The following is a 22438-nucleotide window of genomic DNA, read 5'->3' as shown; positions in this document are numbered from 1 at the left end:
TATTACAACACTGAAAGATGAATAAATGATGCCAAAAATTGTCTAAGACTTTGTTGATACCTCAATTTGTTTTCCTAAACAGTACCTAGCCTTTTGATCCCTCTTGTCATGTAAAGAATGAGTAAATTTCATTCTCGCAGCTTCATCTGTTTGCGCAGAAGATTTGTCAAAGTCCACTGCCTCGGGACCAACTGGTGAAGATCTCATCACTGGCCTTTCATCAAAAAGAAAATTTGAAAGCGCCTGCTTTTGAATCAGTGACCGTATCCCAGAAGGAAGGTTTATTCTGCTGGGCTTTTTTCTCCTCGGCTTTCAGAGTCAACTCATCAATAGTACCTGGAAGATATGTTTCAATGGCATTCTTAAATTTGTCATGCAAATTGACTCTGTCGCTTGTTCCAGACACAAGAGTGCAAGCATTTGGCCTTTCTAGAAACTCCAAAACATTCAGTAAATTCCTCCTGCAAGGCGAAATGACAGTTGGAAAATACCCATCATAAAAATCTCATGCTAAGTTCGAGCTAAGTGCACTCGATTAATACATGTCTATGAAAGATATCTTCTTATCCATAGCACACACAAAAAAGAAACGCATAAGTAAGGCATACAACTTTCTATCCCAAATAGGCATCAATGTCAAAACTCTTTAAATATGAAGCAAAGCAGAATTCAATTAAGCATGACTATGCATATCTCTCTTTGAGTAAAAAGCTTCAACTAACAAGGCTATTGTGGTTTAACGGAATTAATCCTGGCTAGTGTGTAAGGGATTAGAAGAAAGGGGAAAAAGAATCTAACATTGAACTACAAGAATGTGTCAGCATAGCTCATTATCTTTTATTAAGAAAACCACCTTAAAGAATATATTTTATTTTATCAGTAAGAAAAAAGAACTAGAATGAGGACAGTCAGACTAACCCCAAAAAAGAACTCATTAAGAAGAAGCCCGCAACAAACATTCAATCCCATAGTTCTAACTACAAGAATGTGTCAGCATAGCTCATTATCTCACAAAAGTTCGCTTGTTTAGGTCTTAGTATAAACCACCTTAAAGCTCAATATATTTTATTTTATCAGTAAGAAAAATGTCAAGCTTTAAGGTGGTTTATCCTAAACCTTAAAGCTCAATATTACATGCAAGGATTAGATGTAATGCAAAGACACCATAATTTCCTTGTATCTTAAAGAACTTTTATCATCATATAGAGTAACCATAAAATCTTTTGAAGCCATGATTGTAGGAGAGAAAATAAATATGCTTTAAATAACTGTTCCAAACAAAAGGATCAAGGCAGTTATCTCATTCTTTTAGACATTCTCTAGTCTGCATGCTTCCAACTATTGGCATATATGTTCCCTGTTTAGTGTTTACAGAGTTTCATGGTAATAAGTAGCATGACCATCATTTCCACTGTATTGGGGTTTTTCTTTCTCGGTCACTTTTTAAGCTTGAAAAGAGAGTGCGGTCATAAAATAAAAGGTTACTACTCAAAGTAAATTTATTCGAAAAAGACCTTAATGCTAAATTCTCCAATAACGCCCTCCTGCACGATATAAAAGTACTATAAAGTATAAACCTTTCATCTGATATGATAGTTTTATTAACATGAAGACTGTGGAGAACAATGACTCAAGGGACTGAACAGATCATAGGGCACATTAACCTGAGAATACATGCGATATTGAGTTGCAGCTATTTAATCAATAGTGAACTTTTGCATTTATTTACCACTGGTGTCCACCTCCTTATGAACACTATGTACAACAACATACCCAGTGAAATCCCACAAGTGAGGTCTGGAGTGTAAGCAGACCTTACCCCTACCTTGGGAGGTAGAGAGGCTGTCTCCGGTAGAATCTCGGCTCAGAATGCAGCAAAAACAAAGCAGGTCAAATAGGAAAAAGGAGCAGTAGTTACAACAAAACAGCATGCTAAGTGAAAAACAAGAGACAATAAATAATAACAAAAATCGAAGAACAAGAAACTACAGAAGAAATACTACAACTACAAATAATAACAGTCAATAGATGAACACTTTGTAAAATAGTGAATTTTTTTTATCAAGCATGAAAACAATATCAAGTGCCAGAAATATAAGAGACAAAAGTAGCATACCTGCTAACAAAGTTCTGGGTAATGGCAATCGAATCCTCTAAATTGATGACCAAATGCCACCATCCGTTAGGCACAAAGATTACTTCACCCACCTTGCAGACACACTCAATAGGTCTCTTTTTCCAATTCTTCGTTTCATTATAAAAGTTCATGAACCATTCTATAATTGAAACAGGACTTGCCACTTCTGCACCATCAGGACTCGGATGAACCCCTGGTGGGACCACATCAGGCGGAAACAACACCCATTTCTTTGATCCTTTGATTACCGCATTCCAAGCGGAGGTAGAATTTGGATCAATGTGGAATGACGAGCCAGACCCTGCAGGTCCAATTATAATCCACCTATAGTCTGGCCTGTCATTACCCAAAACACTAAACAAATCCTCATTGAAGTACATCGGGATATCATAATCCTTTTCTAATTGAGGAATTTTCTCCGCAAACTTTGGATCAAACAAATACAACGGCCTTTCTTCCCTCACTTGATCAGAATACCTAAAGTAGTCCTCAAGCTTCATTTCCACTGGCCCTACCGAAAACTTCACATCCCCACATTTCTCAATCAGATAATCCCTATTCCATTTCTCCAATGCAGGCCAATTATTCTCCAAACACCCTTCTAACAAAACCGGCTTATTCGGTTCCTCGAAATTCAACACAAACTCATCAACAGAAATCCCTTTCCTCCTTACTATATTATCCCTTTCTAACCATTCAGGTTTCATTTCAAGATTAGCACATAACCAACTCTGAAACAAGTAATCAGAATAAAAGTCTCTAACTTTAAAACCACAACTCAAAACTGAAAACAAAGGCTTATTAGCACTAACAAAAGTAGACTTCCAAGAACCTTTAAAAAAGAACCCACCTTTACAATTCTCTAATACAAGATTCCTCCAAAGGGGTTCATGATTACAAAAGATATAAAAACCTTTGCTTACAGTTGACAAAATACCCAAATTTGTACCTTCCAAAAGGGCTAAAATATCAAGAACAAGCTCATCAGTTAAAGTCTGAAGATTACCTAAACCAATGTTTCTTGAATTATGTGATGATGGGTTGAAATAAAGATTCCCAAGTGGTTGAACTCCATGGTTTTCGGATTGTACTGAGTCTTTTAAGCTAAAACCCTCATCTTCTTCTTCTTGTTCTTCTTCTTGTGCTATTTGGTATTGTTTGGTAACACTTTCTTGTTTTGTGGAAACAGAAATTTTCTTTGATTTCTTATTCTTTCCATTTTTTGTCTTTCTTTTTTGCTTCTTGAATATCAAGGTCTTGGAACTCAGCATTGTTTTGAGGAAATGGGGTTTGAGCCGCCAAGGTTTTGAGTATTATTTGTAGTTCTGCAAGATATTAGAACGTACAACACTTTTGTTCTTTCACCAGAATGTACAACACTTAAATGCAGCCAAACCTGGCCTTCTTTTTCTTTTTTTAAACACACATCATGTGTGACACATGTTTATTAACGCCATGGAAAATGTAGTGGGTAATTTTATCTTATTTTAAAAGAAAATTACTACTATTAGGGAGAGGGGGGAGAAAGGTAAATATTTACTCGGTCGGAGTGTTTACGTCAAAGTAATTTAATTTACTATGGTTAAGTAATAGAAGTGTAAGTGCAAACACATGTCATGCATTTATTGATTTGATGAAAACATCTGATACATATAAGTGTTTTTACGAGAAGAAATATGATAGGTGGGATCCCAGGCTCACACTATGTGAGCTATCCTCTAACCCCGGGTAAATTCATCTTGGCGATTTTAAGTTTGGATATGGCAAATCCTAATTCTTTTCGTATTAATAGGGGTGAATTTGAGATCACCAGTAACCTTTTGCTTATGAGTTTTGCCTTTAGCAGTACCAATTCCATTAACACATATCTTAGTTATAGTCATCACACTGGTTGGATGTTCGGGTCTAGAAATTGTTAGTTTTGTACTCAAAAGTGAGAATTCAAAACAATAACTTAGTGGTAGATTTATTATGTTGAGGCCGTCTCAGATTCTATTTGTTCCAATTGATTGGTACTTGTCATGATTGACTAATTGGCACGAGTACAAACTAGTACTATTAGTTTGTAGCTGTAATAAGTACTACGATATCTAGGAAAAGAAAAAGGAAATAAAACATGTTCACTTGAAAGTAAGACACATGAGTGCATTTCTCAAAGTAAAATTCCAAGAATTTACATTAAGTGGCTAGGCTTCATTAACCTTAGTCAGTCTTGAATGACCTTAGTCAGTCTTGGACTAAAAATCTAGATGAATAAGAAGCAAGTTCTTCGACAATGAATACAAATAATAGCACTATCTGATTGACAAAAAGAAAAAGTAACAAGAGAAAAAATTCATTCACAGCTTGTAATATACAGAAAAAAGGAAAAGGAAACCTTGAGCAGAATCCAAACAAGACATATATGGTCACAATTATTCACAAGTTCCAAATTGGCAGTGGAACATCTATATTTTCGATGACACTGGTTCAGCCAAATGTTACAATTCCAAGAACACAGCGCAGAGTGAACCCACAATTTGGAGCAGCAAGGAATACAGGGGAAGAAAGAAAGTAATATGAAGAAGCAATCAATCTGACTACAATCCATTTCGCACTGACGTTTATGATACAGTCTTCAGTAATCGATGTGGAATACTAGGAGAGCAGGAGCTGGTTTTACACCTGCGTACTCATCAGACATCTCCACTGCCCCACGCGAGGTCCCTTGTCTAAAAGCATTAGCAAGCCTGCATTGTTGGTGGATGTTCCAAACGTGTACCTAAACAAGTATCAAGATATAATTGAATGTTAGAACTTGCTCAAACAAACAACTAAACTCAAGCAGACAGAATGCAAAATAGGTTGTAGCTTTCTTTTCTAAGGTAAGAGAATCTTAAGAAGTTGAAGCAGTATAGAAACAATTTAATGATAAGAAACCAAATTGCCATGATCAACTCACTTGCATCTGCGGGCTTTTCTTCTCCACAAAACAAAGCATGTGATCCACTGAATAAAAAGAATATAAAATAATTCAGCTTACGTATAAATCAGAAGACAACACAGAAACGGGAGGGCCAAATAAGAAATGGGGGGAGGAGAAGGTGGGAGTAAGACAAGAGTGAGAAACTTTGATGTCAGAATAAAACAAATTGGTTTGCTATTTATTACCCCCTATATTACTATATGCTGTCCATTCTGAGCTAGGTCCGCATTGGTTCTAGAGATTTTAGGTCTTTTGGGACAACTTAACTACATGATTTTAGGTCTACCTTGTTCACTTTTAGTGTCATCACTATAATAGAAGAAAATTCAAATGGTACTTCTGATTTTTTGTCCCTAGAACCCCTTCTCCCACAGGAAATATGAACATAAATCCAACAAAAAATGGAAATAGTCCTAGCACATTTGTTTAGAGTCCAAGTGGCCATCGAAAGTAACTAAAGAAGAGAATGCATCAACTGTCCATGTCAAAATGGACAAACATAGCTATAAAGGAAGATGCCTGTGAAATTGCATCCAGATCTAAGTGATGTCATAATCACATTAACTAAATAACCTTTGTCTACTTACCATTTGAAATGTGATGCTGCTAAAACTTTGGGATAACATGGGTTAGCAACAGCTCTTCCCATTTTGAGAATGGACTTCTTAATTAGACATAAGCCCAAGACACTAATCCATAGGATATTATCTGATGACTTGAATGAAGATTAAGTGTACTCGGATATAACTTATTGAAACATCTTAACCATAAATTCCTCCAAACACCAGCTCTGAGCCACACCAGACTTCACCCATAATTGATTCAAGATAAAAACGCAATGACCACAAAGGCTAACTATAGGTCTAGTAGAGGTCTCAGAAAGAGACGCAATCCAATTCATTCTCAGTTTTTCCTTTTAGGTGACAGAAGGTTTCTCTAGTTCCATGCTCAGCAGAAAATATTCTATTTCATCATCCTAAATTCGAAATGGTTTATCTTAATTCATACAGCAGCCTGCTACAAAGATTGCCTCCAAAGTCTCACCAAGCAGAAAGCTAAGAAATGGGAAGAAAGATTCTCACAGCGATATATTCTCAGTGCAGCAAATAAATCACCACCTTGCATGAAATAACGCACTTGAACAAGAACTCAAGCCTTTTTGTTTTTGGATAATTGCAACAAGAACTCAAGCACATAAAGTAAGTACCACAATGACAAAAGAGTGTTCTATGGATTATCCGTCCAAATACATCATATAATTACGTAACTTTAGTATTTATACATAACCCAAAAAGATCTTAAACGTCAAATGGAGACACTAGGATCGTGTAGTTGTGAAAAAAGCTCAATATAGACAATAGTCACAAAATTGAACCAAAAATCAGATATCGGTTGGAATGTGGAAAAATGTCATCACCTAGGGGACTGTAACCAAAATTTGTGACAGCACAGTTAAGGGTTAAGAAAATGAGTAAGGCTAAAGAAGGCAGGTTTGGTTCTGGCACAGGAAAATATCTTTGCTAAGATTAGTATCAAAGTAATCAGTATTTCTGCTATTCTATCAAAGAATCAATTCCAATCAAGCTGAATTAAGCCCTATATATGTTACTAGTCATTGACATGAGTGAGCCAATAAATTTCCAGACTCAATCAAATCGAAAAAAGTATATGTTTACAGTCACAAAATTGCTACTAAATGTCCTTGCAATGAGCCAATAACCCAGAACTGTGCTTTCACGTTGGACAAAGATCATAGATATCATCATAACTGAGAAAATGAAGTTACTGCAAACCATGAAGTTAACACAGATGAATACCATACCTTGAATACAGACAAGAATGAAAAGCTCCCAATTAGGGATGGCTTCTTTGCAGGTTTTCTCACGGCTGGGGACATCTCTTTGCATAATTGCTGAGCAATCTCCTTGAGCAATATTACCTGTGCTTTATCAGTCCGCATAGCAATCATAGCCTGTCTCATTGATTCCCGATCAGCCTCAAGTGCCTGAAGCCTAAAATACAACTTTGTGACCTCTGGATCTCCAAAGTCTGTATGATTCACTGAATCCCTCGGGGTATAGTCATCCGTCATTGCGGCTGAAGCCTTGAGTTCTGACACACCGTTATATCCAGCCCCCTGATGTACAGAATCAATTGTGTAAACTCGGTCACTCATGTCATCTCCAATTTCTGATGAATTATCCACTTTCCTCAAGTTTGAACGCTCTTCTGTTTGTGAATACTCTGTTTTTCTAATACTTCCACCAAACCTTGGAGAATCTGAGATGAAATCTGAGTTAATTTCTTTATTTGTAATAAAGGGAGATCCTACACTATCAGTTGAAAATTTTCTAAGATGTCTATTCCTCCTTGGGGAATGACCAACTATCACTTTTTCAAGTATGTTGTTCTTGAAAAGATCCCCATCAGTGCTTCTTGGTGTCCTCTCCAACTGATTGATCCTATGCTCCAAATCGCGCAATTGGTCGCATGAACGTGGGGTCTCTTCAAATGCATATTTCTCAACATCAACAGTCTCATTATCAAACTCTGTGTATACTTGATTCTCATTAATAGTGCATTTCAACGGAGGGTAATCAAATGGAGGAGCGTCGAATTGCCCATTGATAGTCTCGGACATACTATTGTTCCGACTAAAACGGCCCTTTTCTGTCTCACAATCACCATCAGCCTCAGATTCTGTTAGCCCATAACTCATCATTCTATGCTTATACATTTGCACCTCACAAGTCAATGATTGAATTGTTTGCTCCCTCTTGTATAACAAATCCTCCAATGCCATAATCTCCTGCTGATCATGCGCCGTTTTCTCCTCAGTGTACCTCTTGAATTGTTTAAATTCCATCTGAACCTCTGCCTTTTCTCCTTGCAACCTCAAAATCATTGACATTGCCTCGTTGGCCGCCGAGGATGATGCATTTCTTTCTTCCTCCAACTCAGCACTTAAATCCTGAATTGAGTGTTGTTGCTTACTTACCATTTCCCTAAGTGCTGTACATTCATTTTCGATTTCAATACGAGCATTTAGAGGTAAGACAAAGCCTGGGATCATAAACTTATTCTCATTATATTCATCGAATTTTCGCTTCACAGATCGGAGCCAAGTCCCTGAATAGGACCTGTTCATCCCAGAACAACTGCTGCACCCGCAATCACAACAGTTGACCTGGCTGGTCGTCGGGCCCGAATTTTGAGAATCCATATTCTAATGCACATCCAATCAATCGTCAAACCTCAAATACAAATACAAAAGAAAGTGAAAAAAACACAAATTTCACAAACCGAAAGACGATTAATCCTGTACAACAAGCTCTCAATCCCTCCCTCTCCGATAAAATGTTTAATGTATTTATCCCCTCGGCTTCACATAGGATGAATTCCCCCTTCCCTCAATTGCAACACACAATACAAATTCCTGCAAAAACAACCACATTGTTTTCAATTCCAAGCCCAGGCACAAATACCTTAAAGCTAGGTTTACATTGTTGTAGTACTAGTACCAAAAACAAAAACACATGAATTGCTTATGTGCAATAACAATGTCAATATTAGCTTTATCCTCCCATATATCTTTCCACAATTTGTTCTGTAAAATGTAATTCTTTATCAAATGCAATAACAATGTAATTCTACAAATTCCTCCAAAAACAACCACATTTTTTTTTTTCAAATTCCAAGTCCAATCACAAATATCCAGCTAAATTAGGTTTACATTGTTGTACTCCAAAAACAAAAATAAATAGAGATGAACTATAATTAATAGTTTAATACATGTATTGCTGTGTGCAATAACAATGTCAATATTAGCTTTATCCTCCTGTATCTTTTTCCACAATCTATTCTGTAAAATTTAATTCTAAATCCAAAAAAGGGAACAAAAAATTACATTTTTCACATAAATTAAGCAGAGTTTTACACCTAATGCATCGCCTAATTGTCAAGGTTAATTTTTCTTAACATGACATCCATGCACATATACGAACAATATATCCATATGCATAATAAAACATGCATATATAAAAGCGAAATTTTCAAAAATATACAACCCAACATAAAATATTACGCCAGGTAGCCATATTTTTTCAGTTTATATAACATTAAGCTACCTGATAAAAGGCGATCATAAGGTATACCTGAAAAACAAAACGAGATAATAGCTGTAGCTGAGAAATGGAGGTGAATTTCTCACGGGAAAATGGAAATTATAGTTTCTTCCAGCTTCCCGGAGAATTATTGAAATATATATATCGAGGTAAAGCGAGGGAAAAATGAAAAAAATAAAATCTAGAGAAAAATACAAAAAGAGGAGAGGAAAAAAAAAACGTGGGAGAGAGAAAAGAAGGGAAAATTGAAAACCCTTGTCTTTTTTTATTTTTATTTTCAGTTTGTGGATTTTGTATATGATATTATGACTGTTGTTTTCAGTTTTTTTTTTTTTTTTTTTTCTTTTCTCTCTAAGTTCTTTAAGGAGAGGAAAATGTGGGATGATTTAGAGAGGAAAAGAAAAGGGGTGATTTTTGGAATTTCGCAAAAGGGAAATTTTGGTTGAGAGTTTTCTTCGGAGAGTAGTAACAGAAACCGTGTCCTAATGTTTGAATGGAGTAGTATTTTATCACTAGATATTTGATTATCCGATAAAATTAAAACGATACAGAGATCAGAGTAACAACGCCTACGTGTTAAGATAATCAAAGTGTTTAATATATTATAAAAAATCCCTCCATCCCAATTTATTTGATACTTTTCGTTTTTTGAGAGTTAAACGAATTGTTCTTTGACCATAATTTTTTTATATGTTTTTTAAATATTTTAAATTATTTATTATGGTGATTTATAGTATTTTTTACGTCGTTTTCAAATATTTAAATTTTATTTCAAAAAATGTAAAGATTCCATGTTCAAACACGCAGTTAAAATTATAAAATTTGACTCTCGAAAAGCGAAAAGTGTCAAATAAATTAGGACGTAGGGAGTAGTAATTAACACATTGCTCTGAATTACTTCATCTACTTGAGTATTAAAAAAGAATAATTTTGTGTTTTGGTATTAAGTATTTCTCTTTTGCATTTATATTAATCTTCCGTTGTCTTTAACCTAAAAAAAAAATCTTTCGTTGTCATCTTCATGTGAAAGATAAATATGACCCACTCACCAAATATTCTGATTAATAAAACAAGACGTTTCTTATTTCTATAATTATATCTTCTTCCTTTTTTATTTGCTCTAGGAGTTATGAAATAAGTAGTAACTACTGGTTATAATTTGGACAAACACTAATTTGTCATAATTTAGTACTAGTATATTTTTCAACGATGGATGTCTTTTTCTTGTTTTAAGTCTCCCAACTTCATTCAGTAATTTCCCTTAATTCATTGTTATCTATATACTTCTAATCATGTGTTATTTGATCATAATATTCTGACTTGACAGATCCAAATGATTGGGACAAGGATTTATTTTATCAGTTTAGAGGTATTTTTGAGCCATGACTACAAAATTCCATTTAAAACCAAGTGGTTGTTTTTATATGAAACAAAATAAATCCTCAAAAGGTATTTGACTATTTCTTACCTAATGATTTTTTCATATCCTGCAGGAAAGATCTTGATCGACAAAATAGTGAGGGCCATGTTTTCTTTAAGATGTTCTTTTTTTTTTCTTTTTTTTTTTTTATCTCCATTCCATTTTTAGTGTTAAATTAATAAAGTACTTTGGTTAAAGAAACTGAAGAATATCCTATAATTAGTTATGCTGAATCATTAATAATGTTTGACTGATTATACTGAAATTTTTATGTAAATAAAGAAGAAGTTTGAAAATTGGATTATGTAGTCTGCCGAAAAGTATAGATGCTCTTTTTTTACTTTCTCCGGTCCAAAATAATTGAGGTTTTACACTTGGACACGTGGATTAAAGATTCACTTACTCCTAAAAATTAAGTGGTATATTGACTAAAATACCCTTAATTAAGAGGGGCTTTGAAGGTGTCAAGGGTAATTTGAAAAAAGAATGAAATACTTTCTTGATAAACTAAAAACTCAATTATTTTAGACCAGCTTTTAGTGGCTAAATCCTCAATTATTTTGGACCGGAGGGAGTATTATTTTTTTCTCATTGAGAATTACACATTTGGGTTTGGAACCCCTCCAGTTATAAATGCTCCGATAATTTCCAATACAGCTCTCAAGACACGTGCTTATAGCATTTTAAAGAACATATGTCTTGAATCTTGAGTTTTATACAAATTACTGGAGCATTTATAGATATCGTGCAGGAAACTATGAAGAAAATAAACGATGATAAAACTCTATTCAGTTCAGAAAAAATGAATTAGAAAAAACAGATTCATTATATGGAAATAGTACTTGATTCCACATGGATAAATAATGTAGGTAAGAATTTATTTGCATGCACCTAGTGTTTTTTAACAGGCTAATATATGCATGTCGTTTATTTGAATATACAATTTTTTTACTTAATCGTGATTGATTATTATGTATTAAACCACTTAATTATAATAAGTTGTATATTAATCTAATGTAAATACCGATGCGAGTAAATTTTTACTAATAATACATAACTTTATATAATTAGCAGAATTCATGAGTGATTTAGAGCCCGTTTGGATTGGCTTATAAGTTGCATATAAGCTATTTTCGATTTCTTGAGTGTTTATTTAGCGTTTTAAAGCCATTTTGTGCTTAAAATAAGCCCAAAAAATTAGTTGGGCCCGTTTGGCTTAGCTTATCTAAATCCAGCTTATAAGCCAAAAAAAAATAAGTTGGACTACCCCTCCAACTTATAAGCCAAAAAAATAAGTTGGACTACCCCAACTTATTTTTTTGTGGCTTATAAGCTGGAACGCTTTTTTAAGCCCATCCAAACAGGCTCTTAGCCCTTTTTCCTTTTTCTCTTCTTCAACCCCAACGTTTGACCACGTTCAAAAAAAAAAAAAATTAAAGATTTGTTATAAAATAATAAAGCAAGCAAGAAGAATATTGTGGAGAAAGAGAGAAGAGGGGAGAGTTCTTATTTCTCTTGAAGGATCAAATACAATGAAAGAGAACCTCTCTATTTATAGGAGAGAATTGACTTGGTGCGAAGTCACAAACCCCAAGATACCTCTAAATTTCTCCAAAGATAGACATCACAATATTATAATAATATTTATAACACTCCCCCTTGATGTCTATTTGATAGATAATGTGCCTCGTTAAAACCTTACTAAAAAAAAACCCAGTGGGAAAAAATCTAGTGAAGGAAAAAGAGTACACATTTCTAATAATACGCTATTTGGTTGCCTCATTAAAAACCTTACAAGGAAAAACCCGAAAGGGGACAAAAACCTTGAAAGGGAAAAAAAAGTACAAATGACGCGTATTAACTCCCCACGATGAGAACTTGAATCCAAAACTTGAATCTTCACATCTCAATCTTGTGCACCATCTTCTCGAAAGTTGCAATTGGTAGAGACTTGGTGAATAAATCGATCATATTATCGCTCGAGCAAATCTCTTGCACATTGATATCACCATTCTTACGGAGCTCATGTGTAAAGAACAACTTTGGTGAAACATGTCTTGTGCTTTTATGAATCCTCTCTTTAGTTGGGCAATGTATCTTTGGTCGTCTTGGTCTTTGAATAGAGTTGTATTGGTATATAATATTATTGAAATCACTCCAAGTGCATTCCTGACTTGCTTTATAAACAGATGCTATCTTTATATGACTTGATTGTCACGTAGAACAACATCGTATGACTATAATCCCCCATAGTCATAGCAAAATATATAAATGCATTAATTGCATAAAGATATGGCACTTCAGGACCAAAAAATCGCAGTTTCTCATTTCAACTTCTTTGCAGATAATCTATTTCTTTTGAAAACTCTTCAAGAGTTTCAATAATTCTTAAGTTACCAACTTGCACTAACCAATATGATTTTGATTTTTACAAAGACGTAAGGATAAATAGAGTCATTTGTGCCCTTAGTCGATAAATATTCATTAAGGTGATAAAATCGCGCTCACCTTGTTTAATTCATATAAGAATTATGAACAAATTTCTACAACTTGTATATGCTTTGGGCATTTAAAATTCTTCGAGAATTTTCATATAGTTTTGTCAAGTAATTCATATAAGTTGTGACAACATCTATTTCTATTTAAATATGTGACATATTCGTGTATGCGAATGACAAGTCCAATAAGCTTTACGCTTACCAAGATGCGTCATTTCACTTGATAATAATTTCTATGTTAGCATGCTTTAATAGACATAGAGTTTAGATCCTCACAATCTTTTACAATATTGCGCTATATTGTACCAAAGATATCGTCGACGATATATCATTTGTATCGGTTCGCAATGTGACATAACTTATTGAGATCTCATCACTTCCATTATTTTTTAGGTACCTAAACCTCTCATGAGGTTTCATGAAGTGTTATGTCGAAGGCTCTTCAAGAGCACATTGCCTCCTTATAATGATCATTAATCATTTGCTCCTCTTTCTTTTCAATGATTATTGCGTTTGGAACCGATTAGTCTACCACGCTTTATGCATGCTGTAGACTCTGTCCTTCAGGGACATGAATTTAATAGGAGCATTTTACAGCTGAAATTAGAAATTAATTTTGGGTTAGCAAATGCTTCTGGCATTTGAGTTGAATTATCTTTTGAATGAGGATCACACTAATGATAATTCATAACATATTCCTCAGCTGCTTATTCTTTCCCCCTTATGTTAGAAAAACTAACATATATCCCATCTTCTTTAGAGGAATTCATCTTTGTGCATCATGGTAGATTAATTAATCATATACCCCAAAAAAAACGGTTAAATGGAAATATCGGTTCTAACCCCGAACCAATTTTGAAGGGAGAATTATCATAATTTATTGATGCAGAAGCATACAAATGATGTTGTATACAATATATCATATCTCGTACCACCACGTGAAGCTTTGTTCTCATAAGCAATGGTTTAGCTATTTATCGGAGGCATTCAACACCAAACCAGCTTGGTACAAACTAGCATTAACAAGATGAATTATCTTGATTACATAATCTGAAAATTGCGTTCTCAACTCAATCGTTTTTGAGCAAGTAACTTTGCATATGTCAAATTGCAAGTTGACAATAAACGCACATGTGACTGTCTTATCGATGCATCTATTTAAGACATCACATAATAGGTGAACGGGCCCATATTCACCTTATAGTTTTTCGAATTTAGGGATTCAATCCCAACATTAGCCAAGATAATAAACTCATCGCGAGAACAAGCAACACAAATAAATTCTTGAAGAATCTTCAAGTTCTTCGATATATGTCGAATATTCAAGCTGCACATCATATTTGAATCGGATGGCCAAATTGCTCATGCCAACTGATAAAATTATCTATACTAGTAAACTTCAGGTTTACCATGCCATGTGCTATTTGTTTTAGTAAACTTCTGGTTTACTATGACATGAATTATTTTTGTACCAATAAACTTCTGGTTTATTGTGGCATGCAATTCATCATGCTTATATTTGTTGTACAAATCGAGTAACCTTTCATATTCATATTTCTTTTCCACTATGATATTTTGAAGATATTTAGTCCTCCAATCATTTATAGCTTCAATATGATAGCCATTTACTTTAGTAAACTTCGGGTTTACTACAACTTGGGTTTCGATCATAACAATTTTGTATATTACAATCAAGAATGAATGACATAATAGTATATAAGCTCTTCGGAGCCTTTAATTTATTCTCCATAATCACATATTGTTCGGACACTACTTGGTGTCATGATTCTTGTAGACAAATAATTAGGCTCTTACGGACCTTGATCATTAATTTTGTACTATCACATATTGCTTAGACACTCGGTGTCATGAAAGAGAATTTGATTAGATCTTTCCGATGTCATGTAAGAAGACAGGGACTAATTTACATTTAAAGATAATAAATTCATAATAACGAAAAGTAAACATTATGTTCTAAACTTCGATGATTTCAAACATCTCCTTCGGGGAGATTCACTATTAATATACGAATATTTCGTATCTTAATGATGACCACATAAATATTACATCCTTGACCAAGAAAAATACATGAATTTGTTATTTCCTTCGGGGAAATCAATAACAACTAATCATGCTATCAATGTGGTTATAATAGAAAATATTCTACAAAATCTTTTTCATTTGCCTTGGAACGATATATAATAAAAGTATCCAAGATGATTTGACATACGACAGGTACGTGTAGCAATGATCTTCATACCACAAAATAACATATGTATCCTTTGTTATTTTATCTCATCAGGAGGTGTGTTGTGGTATTTCTTCATTCACTTCAGGGAATAAAACTTGGTCATTTAGATGAGCTTTATACATAATTTTCAATATGTATAATCCGCTTTAATTAATTTCCCAAACTTTTCTACTTATCAAAAAGTTATCTTTCGATACTTCTAGACCACCAAAATACATATAGAACAATTCCTTAGTAGTAAGTTACGTAATACCAAGACATGTTAGTAATTTTCGAATGCTGACAACTTTAAAATCTCTAGTTAACTAATTATATCCGCCACAAATTGCTAACAACTTACTTTCCATAAACATGCATATAATACCAAATTAATAATCAACAGGAATAAGTTCTCATAATATGACCAAACTAGCAAAGGGAAGGGACAAAAATATATTCTGTTTAATATAGTGAAAAGAAGGCAATTTATGAGTTCCATTGCAAATAAAAATAAGGCTAATCGGATGCCTTTTCCTTTTAACAAATATAGATATTATATCAATTTCAAAAGTTACACATAAAACCCTTAGCCAATTCCAAATATAGTATAAATTTGACGTTTGAAACCAAAGGATTTTGAGAATTGCAATTGATATCAAGATATTGAATTGAAACGGTTGGACACTTTCAACCACGATATATTTTAACGGCATGTACTTTGTCCTACGACTTCCATAGTTTGATATTAGGTCCAGTATGTCTAAACTCAACCAAGATTAGTACTTGACAATTCGTTTCCAAAGTAAAAACATGTACAAAAATAGGATAATATTTATCCGCTTTATTTTCTGAGTCTTACTACTTCGGGAGTAAGTTTAAAGTTTTACTACTTCGGGAGTAAAGTTTAAATATTTACTACTTCGAGAGTAAAATTTAAAGTCTTACTACTTCAGGAGTAAATTTCAAAGTTCTACTACTTCGGGAGTAGATTTCAAAGATATACTACTTCGGGAGTTGAGTTCAAAGTTCTACTACTTCGGGAGTAGGGTCCAGAGTTTTGCTACTTCGGGAGCAAATTTCCGAGTTTACTACTTCGGGAGTAAAACATATAATATTCAGAATATTTCTTCTCGATTACTCTACCTCTTCTGGAGATGAATCATGATATTTTCACAATCAAATGCACGTTTATATTTATAGGCTTTACTACATATTATCACATTCACTTCAGGGAATGGATCTATATTTATAGCTTATATCAAAAGTTCTCATTCTTCAGAAATGGAACACAATCATCTGAATGTGCAGGCCATAAGCATATCAAATTGTAATAGCTTAGAATTTCTTTTAAGATATTGCTACTTCAGGAGCAAATCGAGGCATACATATGATGTAGATAAATTTTCTCTAACACATCTTCAGTTGTAATCACAACAAGCCTATGAATAAATGAATTTACTTAAGAAAAGAAATATTATCACTGCATTGGACTTCGTAACACAACAATAGCAATGTATTGGATGCCTTTTTTTTTTTTCACTGTCAATTTTCCAAAACTGGAATACTAAATAAAATAACTCAGCAGTAGCCATGGCAATAAAAAATGCACTTGCTAAGATAAAGCTAAGGAAATGATTTCACTTACCTCGTGGAAGCCGATTTATAGCTAGTGGACTTTCATTGCTGAGTTTCAGCTTTCAAAGCTAGACACGGCCATCCACAATATTTTAATAACCAAGAAATTAATATGGCAAATCATACCAATGGACGATTAATTAGTGGACGTATTCGGCGTCCAATTCCTCAATTGGTTAGAGTCTCGTGCTGATAACGTGTTATAAAATAATAAAGCAAGCAAGAAGAATATTGTGGAGAAAGAGAGAAGAGGGGAGAGTTCTTATTTCTCTTGAAGGGATCAAATACAATGAAGAGAACCTCTCTATTTATAGGAGAGAATTGACTTGGTGCCAAAGTCACAAACCCTAAGAAACCCTAAAATTTCTCCTAAAGATAGACATCACAATATTATAATAATATTTATAACAAGATTCTTTTTATTTTTTTATTTTTTCTTCTTTGAAAGATGTTAAATAATTAATTCTTGAAAATAGTTGATACATTCCACTAACCTCTTTCATGGGAAAAATAAGATCTAATACAAATTTAAAAATGAGGAGAAAATAATTATAAAAAATGACTTTTGCGCCCATAAGAAGAAAGTTCAAACTAGAACTTAAAATTGGAATATATATTTTTTTGAAAGGATCCATGAAAAAGATCGTAACTGTTTTCAAATATTTTATACCAATTATTTTATTCATGAACTCATAAAAAAATATGTTTTGATCATTAATAAGAGGTAGAAGTGGTTAAAGCACCACTAAACATGGCATGAATTTCAACTTTATTCTTCAAACTATGGTTTATCTTCAAAGCACCCCAAGTTGGCTAAGTCGATTTTAATACAACCCCGAGCTGCCACACGACACAACAAGTGTACTCAAACTCTTTCACGCATGTGAGACCTGCCACATTAGCTTCCAAACGGTACAAAAAATAATTCTAAATTTCCCTTTTTTTTCCTTTTGCAATGGCTAAGAAGCTCGATTTCTCCTCTATTTAATTCATCCTCCATTAAAATACACCCCAAATTGAATTCAAGCTTTTTTCTTCACCTTCTCTAATTGCTAAAGTTCTTAGTCATATTTGTTGGTTTCTCTCTCAATTGTGTTCATGACTAGATTTTGTAGATGTGGATTTCCAGCAGTGGTGAGGATTTCATAGTCCGATGACAATCCGGAAGGAGATTTTGGGGTTGTCAAAACTAGAAGGTATGTAATGTTTGTTTTTGGTATGTCAATTTTAATATAATTTTGTTGGGTTTGTTCTATTTAGAAGGGCCAATTTTAAATCTAGTTTAGCTGGGTTTGTCACTGATTTTTGTTCACTTTGTATAGGTTAGAGGTCAATGTTTTTGCGAATTTTTTGAGTGGTATGAACCACCATTTCCAGAGCAAGCTAATGTTATTATTTGCGTTTGTTGAATAAGAATAATAAATATGAGCAAGACTTGAAGTGGTCAAGAACATTGACAGAGAGTGTTTTGAGATAAATGGAGAACTCTAGAGTGTTTAGGGTGATTTAATTCACCGGGGGGTTATCAGGTCGGAAATTTTACCTAATTGAATTTTTCCTTTATTATTTGGATTTTAAATTATCCACGTGGATGATACATCAGTTAAAATTTTAGTTGGACCGCGAGTGACTTCACTCACTAAGGTGTATGAGCTCGGGGGTGCATTAAAATCCACTTAGCCAAGCTTAGGGGTGTTTTGGAGACTAGTCATAGTTTAGAGACTAAATTTGCAATTCCTGCTAAGTTTAGAGGTGTATTAATCACTTCAGTCTTAATAAAAACACGAAGAAAGGTTCTTTAAGAAATTAATGATAGATGAAATAAATACTTCAAAAAGGCATAAGTAACAAGAAGTAACAATCCCACCCAATAACTAAAATTTCAAATAATGATGTTTCAAATATGTAAAAGTGAAATTTTAATTTAGCATTTTAACTTTCATTGTTGGTGAAATCATTACTTCAAAGTTCAAACTCATTTTATGCATATATTGAACTAATTTATGATTTTAAATTTTAATATATATGTTGATAGTCATCTATATGAGCAAAACTCACGCTTTCATATTCAATAATCATTTAAACAAAGAAACCTAATTGTTTTATAAGGATATTAGTAGCTAATATTTTAAATGAATAAATAAAGTAAGCAAAATAAAACTATGTCTAAAAATATTATAGGAATGATCATATGAGCTTATGGAAAAAGAAAACTTTGAAGGTTCAAAATAAATAGAGAGAAGCATATAATAAGGAATGTATGACGTAAGGCATGTATAATATATAGTAAATATAATAAATACCTCAATTGTAAAGAAATTTTTTGCTCCAAAATTGCCTAAATTCATTAAAATGCATAAGGACAAATTGTTTAAAATATAACATAATAAGAGACAAACAATGATGCAACGACTATAAAGGTCCAGGTGGAGTGATATTAAGAATTTGAATGATGACAAAGAAAGAAGTGTGCGGGAAAAAGGTAATTTCATTAGCCGCGTGTAGGAGCTTTAAAGCATCAGAAATTGAAATTCTTGTGTTGCTCATGGCTCTGATACCAAAATTTTGACAAATAATTGTGAATACAAAGGAGAATATTTAATGTGAGGGGGCCCATTAATGTAATAACTAGATAAAACACAGAATTTTTATTTGAATTAACAGATCAAATAGGTGATGAAGAAATTAAACTATATTTTTTTTATATAAGAAGCAACAGTTTAGGTGCTTCAGCCATTTGTTTCATGGTCATTTGTGCTCAAGGGTGTTTTGATAGCTGTATCATGAGAAAAGACATTATTTCCCCCTTGAACTTGGCATGAAAACTCACTTTAGCAACTAAACTTAACTTCTAATTATAGAACCCCTCCCCCCCCCCCCCAAAGAACATAAGTTTCAATTATTTTTCACCCTGAAAAAATAATACCACCCTCACAATGTGAGGTGTATTACACTTGTGCCACGTCATTACCACATCATTGTCATGTCGAAAATTACCAACCCTTCTTTTTTTTGTTTTTCTCTTTCTTCTTCTTTCTCCTCATCACCACAAAGACTTGTAGGAACCGCTGCCGCCACGACCTCCACCACCACCATAACCACCGCCTCCTTACACTACAAGAAAGTGGAGATATGACGACATTTATTTAGTGACATCTGAAATAAATGTCGGGGAAAAATAAATTTCGCGACACATTTATGAAAAAATGTCGTAAAAATAACGACACGTGATGTAAAATGTCGTAAATATATAACAACATTTGATGAAAAATGTCGGTAAAATAATGACATTTGGCCTAAAATGTCGCTAAACAACGACATTTGGAGTAAAATGTCGTTAAAACAACGACGTTTGATACAAATGTCAAAAATATTATAATATTTGTTCCAAATGTCATATTATTAGTCGCTAATTACCGACATTTACACAATGTTGGAAATCTAAACCTTTTTAAATTATGTCATCACTCTTTATATTTAACTCGAGGAAAAGAATTAGTGGATGCATAAATTAGTAATAATTATCTATATGTATAATTACAAACAACAACAACATATCAAGTGTAATCCCATGTGACTAAATTATTTGTGTAAATTAGTTAAAATTAAATTATACAATAATAATAATAATAATAATAATAATATTTCTACCAATTAAAAAAAAAAAAAAACTATTGCACATATGACATTTTAAAAAACACTTAACTAGTATATTAGAATAGGTGTCATTGCGGATAATATTTAAAGAATATTAATTATTTTTCGGTAAATGACTTGGCTTGTTTATCCATTATTGATCTCTTCATTATTGTTGTGGTCGGACTCTATTATGAATTTTTACAACATTCTTCATAGGGCACTCTTATTTTTCTTCTTCGAACTGCGGTAATGGAGGAAAGAACCGAGAAGAAAGCATCGGCGACAATTGATTTTATGTTATACCCCGTACTTTGTACGTCGGAATATTTTAAGTTGTTTGCGAAGAGTTAAAGACAAGGCTATTTTCCGACTTTGTTTCAAGATATAAGTTGCTTATGAATTTTGTTGGATGGAAATATCAAGGAATTTGGGGTTAAAAGTGAATTATGAAAAGTTAGACATTATATGAAATATGGGACCAAAGGTGAATTATTGGGAAGTTGGACATTCCATGCAAGCTTGGGGGCCAAAAAGTTAATTGTGTAAAGTTGGCCAATCCATGAAAAATATGAGGCCATGTGGCCGGCCACCTTAGGTGGGCCATGGCCACATGGTTGGCTAGAATATGCAAATAAAAGATGACTTTGTCATCTCATTCTTCATCTTTTCACTTGAGAGAAAAATCAAGAAACTTTGAGAAAGAGAGGTGAGGCATATACGGCCATGGCTGGCCAGTTTTGACCATGAGAGTTTGATGAAGAAAAATTATTTTCTTCCATGTTTTCTACTCTTTGGAAGGTGCTAAACAACATGAAGTAGTTGTTGAATCAAGTGAAGCTCTTGTTCTAGCAAAACCTTGCTATGGCCGAATGAAGAAGGGCATGGAAGAAGGTGAGTTTTAATCTTCTTTTATATGTTATGAATGGTTTGTGGATGTTGTAGTGTGTAGAAATAAACAAAAACCATGAAAGATTGCATGTTGGAGTGAAATCGTGTAAGTGAGGGTGTTGGCCGAATGTGTGGATAGTGTGTAGGAGTAATGAATTAATGGTCTTTAGCATGGTTGCATGTTGTTGTAATGTGTAGAAGTGGATGGAAATAATGAAAATGGTGTGTTAATGATGTAGCCGTGTGGATGGTGTAGAAACCGTGTGTATGTAGTATGAATGCCAAGAATGCATTAATGTTATTTAGTGTTGTGTTTTAGTTGTGGTTATGATGAAATTCATGTTGGAAATGAAAGTTGAATGAATTTGATAGAAGTTGGAAAAAAAATAGAAGTTGGTAGTGAGCCATGAGAAAATCGAAATGAAAATGAATTGCTTTGTTTGATATGGTAGGTGTGTCGTTATGATTCGTATGACATAAATAAAGGTTTAATGAATTGAGACGGCATCGAAAATGGTTTTATGTTGTTATGGGGAATTTGGTGAATTTTATATGATTTTTGAATAAGTATGGGAGTAAGGTTTAAATATGAATTATGGTCATCGTTAATGTGTCCGGAAGCTTTGTTGTGTTTGTAGAAGGTTTGGATGGAATAAGGAATTGATGGAAATACTTGAATTCGTGAATAATGTATGGAATGTTAATGGAATGTATTTGTATAATCTTGCATTAGTTAATGAATATAGAAATGTGACATTAGTTTGATAGTGTGAAGTTGGAAGTTGTTGCCTTATGAAGAAAGAAGACTAATTATGTTAGTAAGCGATTCTAATCGATAATTGTTGTTGTTGGAATTGTTGTTGGCTTGTTGTTGGCTGTTTTGAGCCGAGTTGAGTCTCGGG

General features: G+C 33.5%; 2 protein-coding genes across 3 annotated transcripts; both read right to left on the bottom strand.

The window, feature by feature from the left end:
- Window positions 1–3486, bottom strand: LOC132049389 (arginine-specific demethylase JMJ22). 2 transcript variants are annotated; one of them, XM_059440158.1, is made up of 3 exons: window positions 3144–3486; window positions 2117–3050; window positions 1–461 (listed from the first exon to the last, which is right to left on the bottom strand). In XM_059440158.1, the coding sequence occupies exons 1-3, from the start codon at window positions 3406–3408 to the stop codon at window positions 221–223; spliced, it is 1440 nt and encodes a 479-aa protein (XP_059296141.1). In that variant the 5' UTR covers window positions 3409–3486; the 3' UTR covers window positions 1–220. The 2 variants fall into 2 exon arrangements, with proteins under 2 accessions (XP_059296141.1, XP_059296140.1); XM_059440157.1 differs by having other exon boundaries at window positions 2117–3485.
- Window positions 3487–4439: 953 nt separating this feature from the next.
- LOC132049388 (myosin-binding protein 7-like) lies at window positions 4440–9585 on the bottom strand. Its single transcript, XM_059440155.1, has 4 exons — window positions 9257–9585; window positions 6925–8538; window positions 5079–5125; window positions 4440–4898 (listed from the first exon to the last, which is right to left on the bottom strand). Exons 2-4 carry the CDS (start codon window positions 8323–8325, stop codon window positions 4796–4798), a joined length of 1551 nt encoding a protein of 516 aa, XP_059296138.1. The 5' UTR covers window positions 8326–8538; window positions 9257–9585; the 3' UTR covers window positions 4440–4795.
- Between the last annotated feature and the right edge of the window lie 12853 nt (window positions 9586–22438).

This window comes from Lycium ferocissimum, chromosome 3 (genome assembly GCF_029784015.1).
Source record: "Lycium ferocissimum isolate CSIRO_LF1 chromosome 3, AGI_CSIRO_Lferr_CH_V1, whole genome shotgun sequence".
Taxonomy (NCBI): domain Eukaryota; kingdom Viridiplantae; phylum Streptophyta; class Magnoliopsida; order Solanales; family Solanaceae; genus Lycium; species Lycium ferocissimum.
The sequence above is the reverse complement of the archived record's forward strand: the minus strand, read 5'-3'. Positions and strand labels throughout refer to the sequence as shown.

Bases quoted from the DNA above. Each gene is read 5' to 3' on its own strand.
- LOC132049389 (XM_059440157.1), bottom strand. From the start codon at position 3,408: ATGCTGAGTTCCAAGACCTTGATATTCAAGAAGCAAAAAAGAAAGACA. The intron at 462-2,116 runs GTATGCTACTTT...TTCGCCTTGCAG, and splicing joins ACCCAGAACTTTGTTAGCAG to GAGGAATTTACTGAATGTTT.
- LOC132049388 (XM_059440155.1), bottom strand. From the start codon at position 8,325: ATGGATTCTCAAAATTCGGGCCCGACGACCAGCCAGGTCAACTGTTGT. The intron at 5,126-6,924 runs GTATGGTATTCA...CTTTTTATTCAG, and splicing joins CATTCTTGTCTGTATTCAAG to TGGATCACATGCTTTGTTTT. The intron at 4,899-5,078 runs GTGAGTTGATCA...ATACTTGTTTAG, and splicing joins AGAAAAGCCCGCAGATGCAA to GTACACGTTTGGAACATCCA.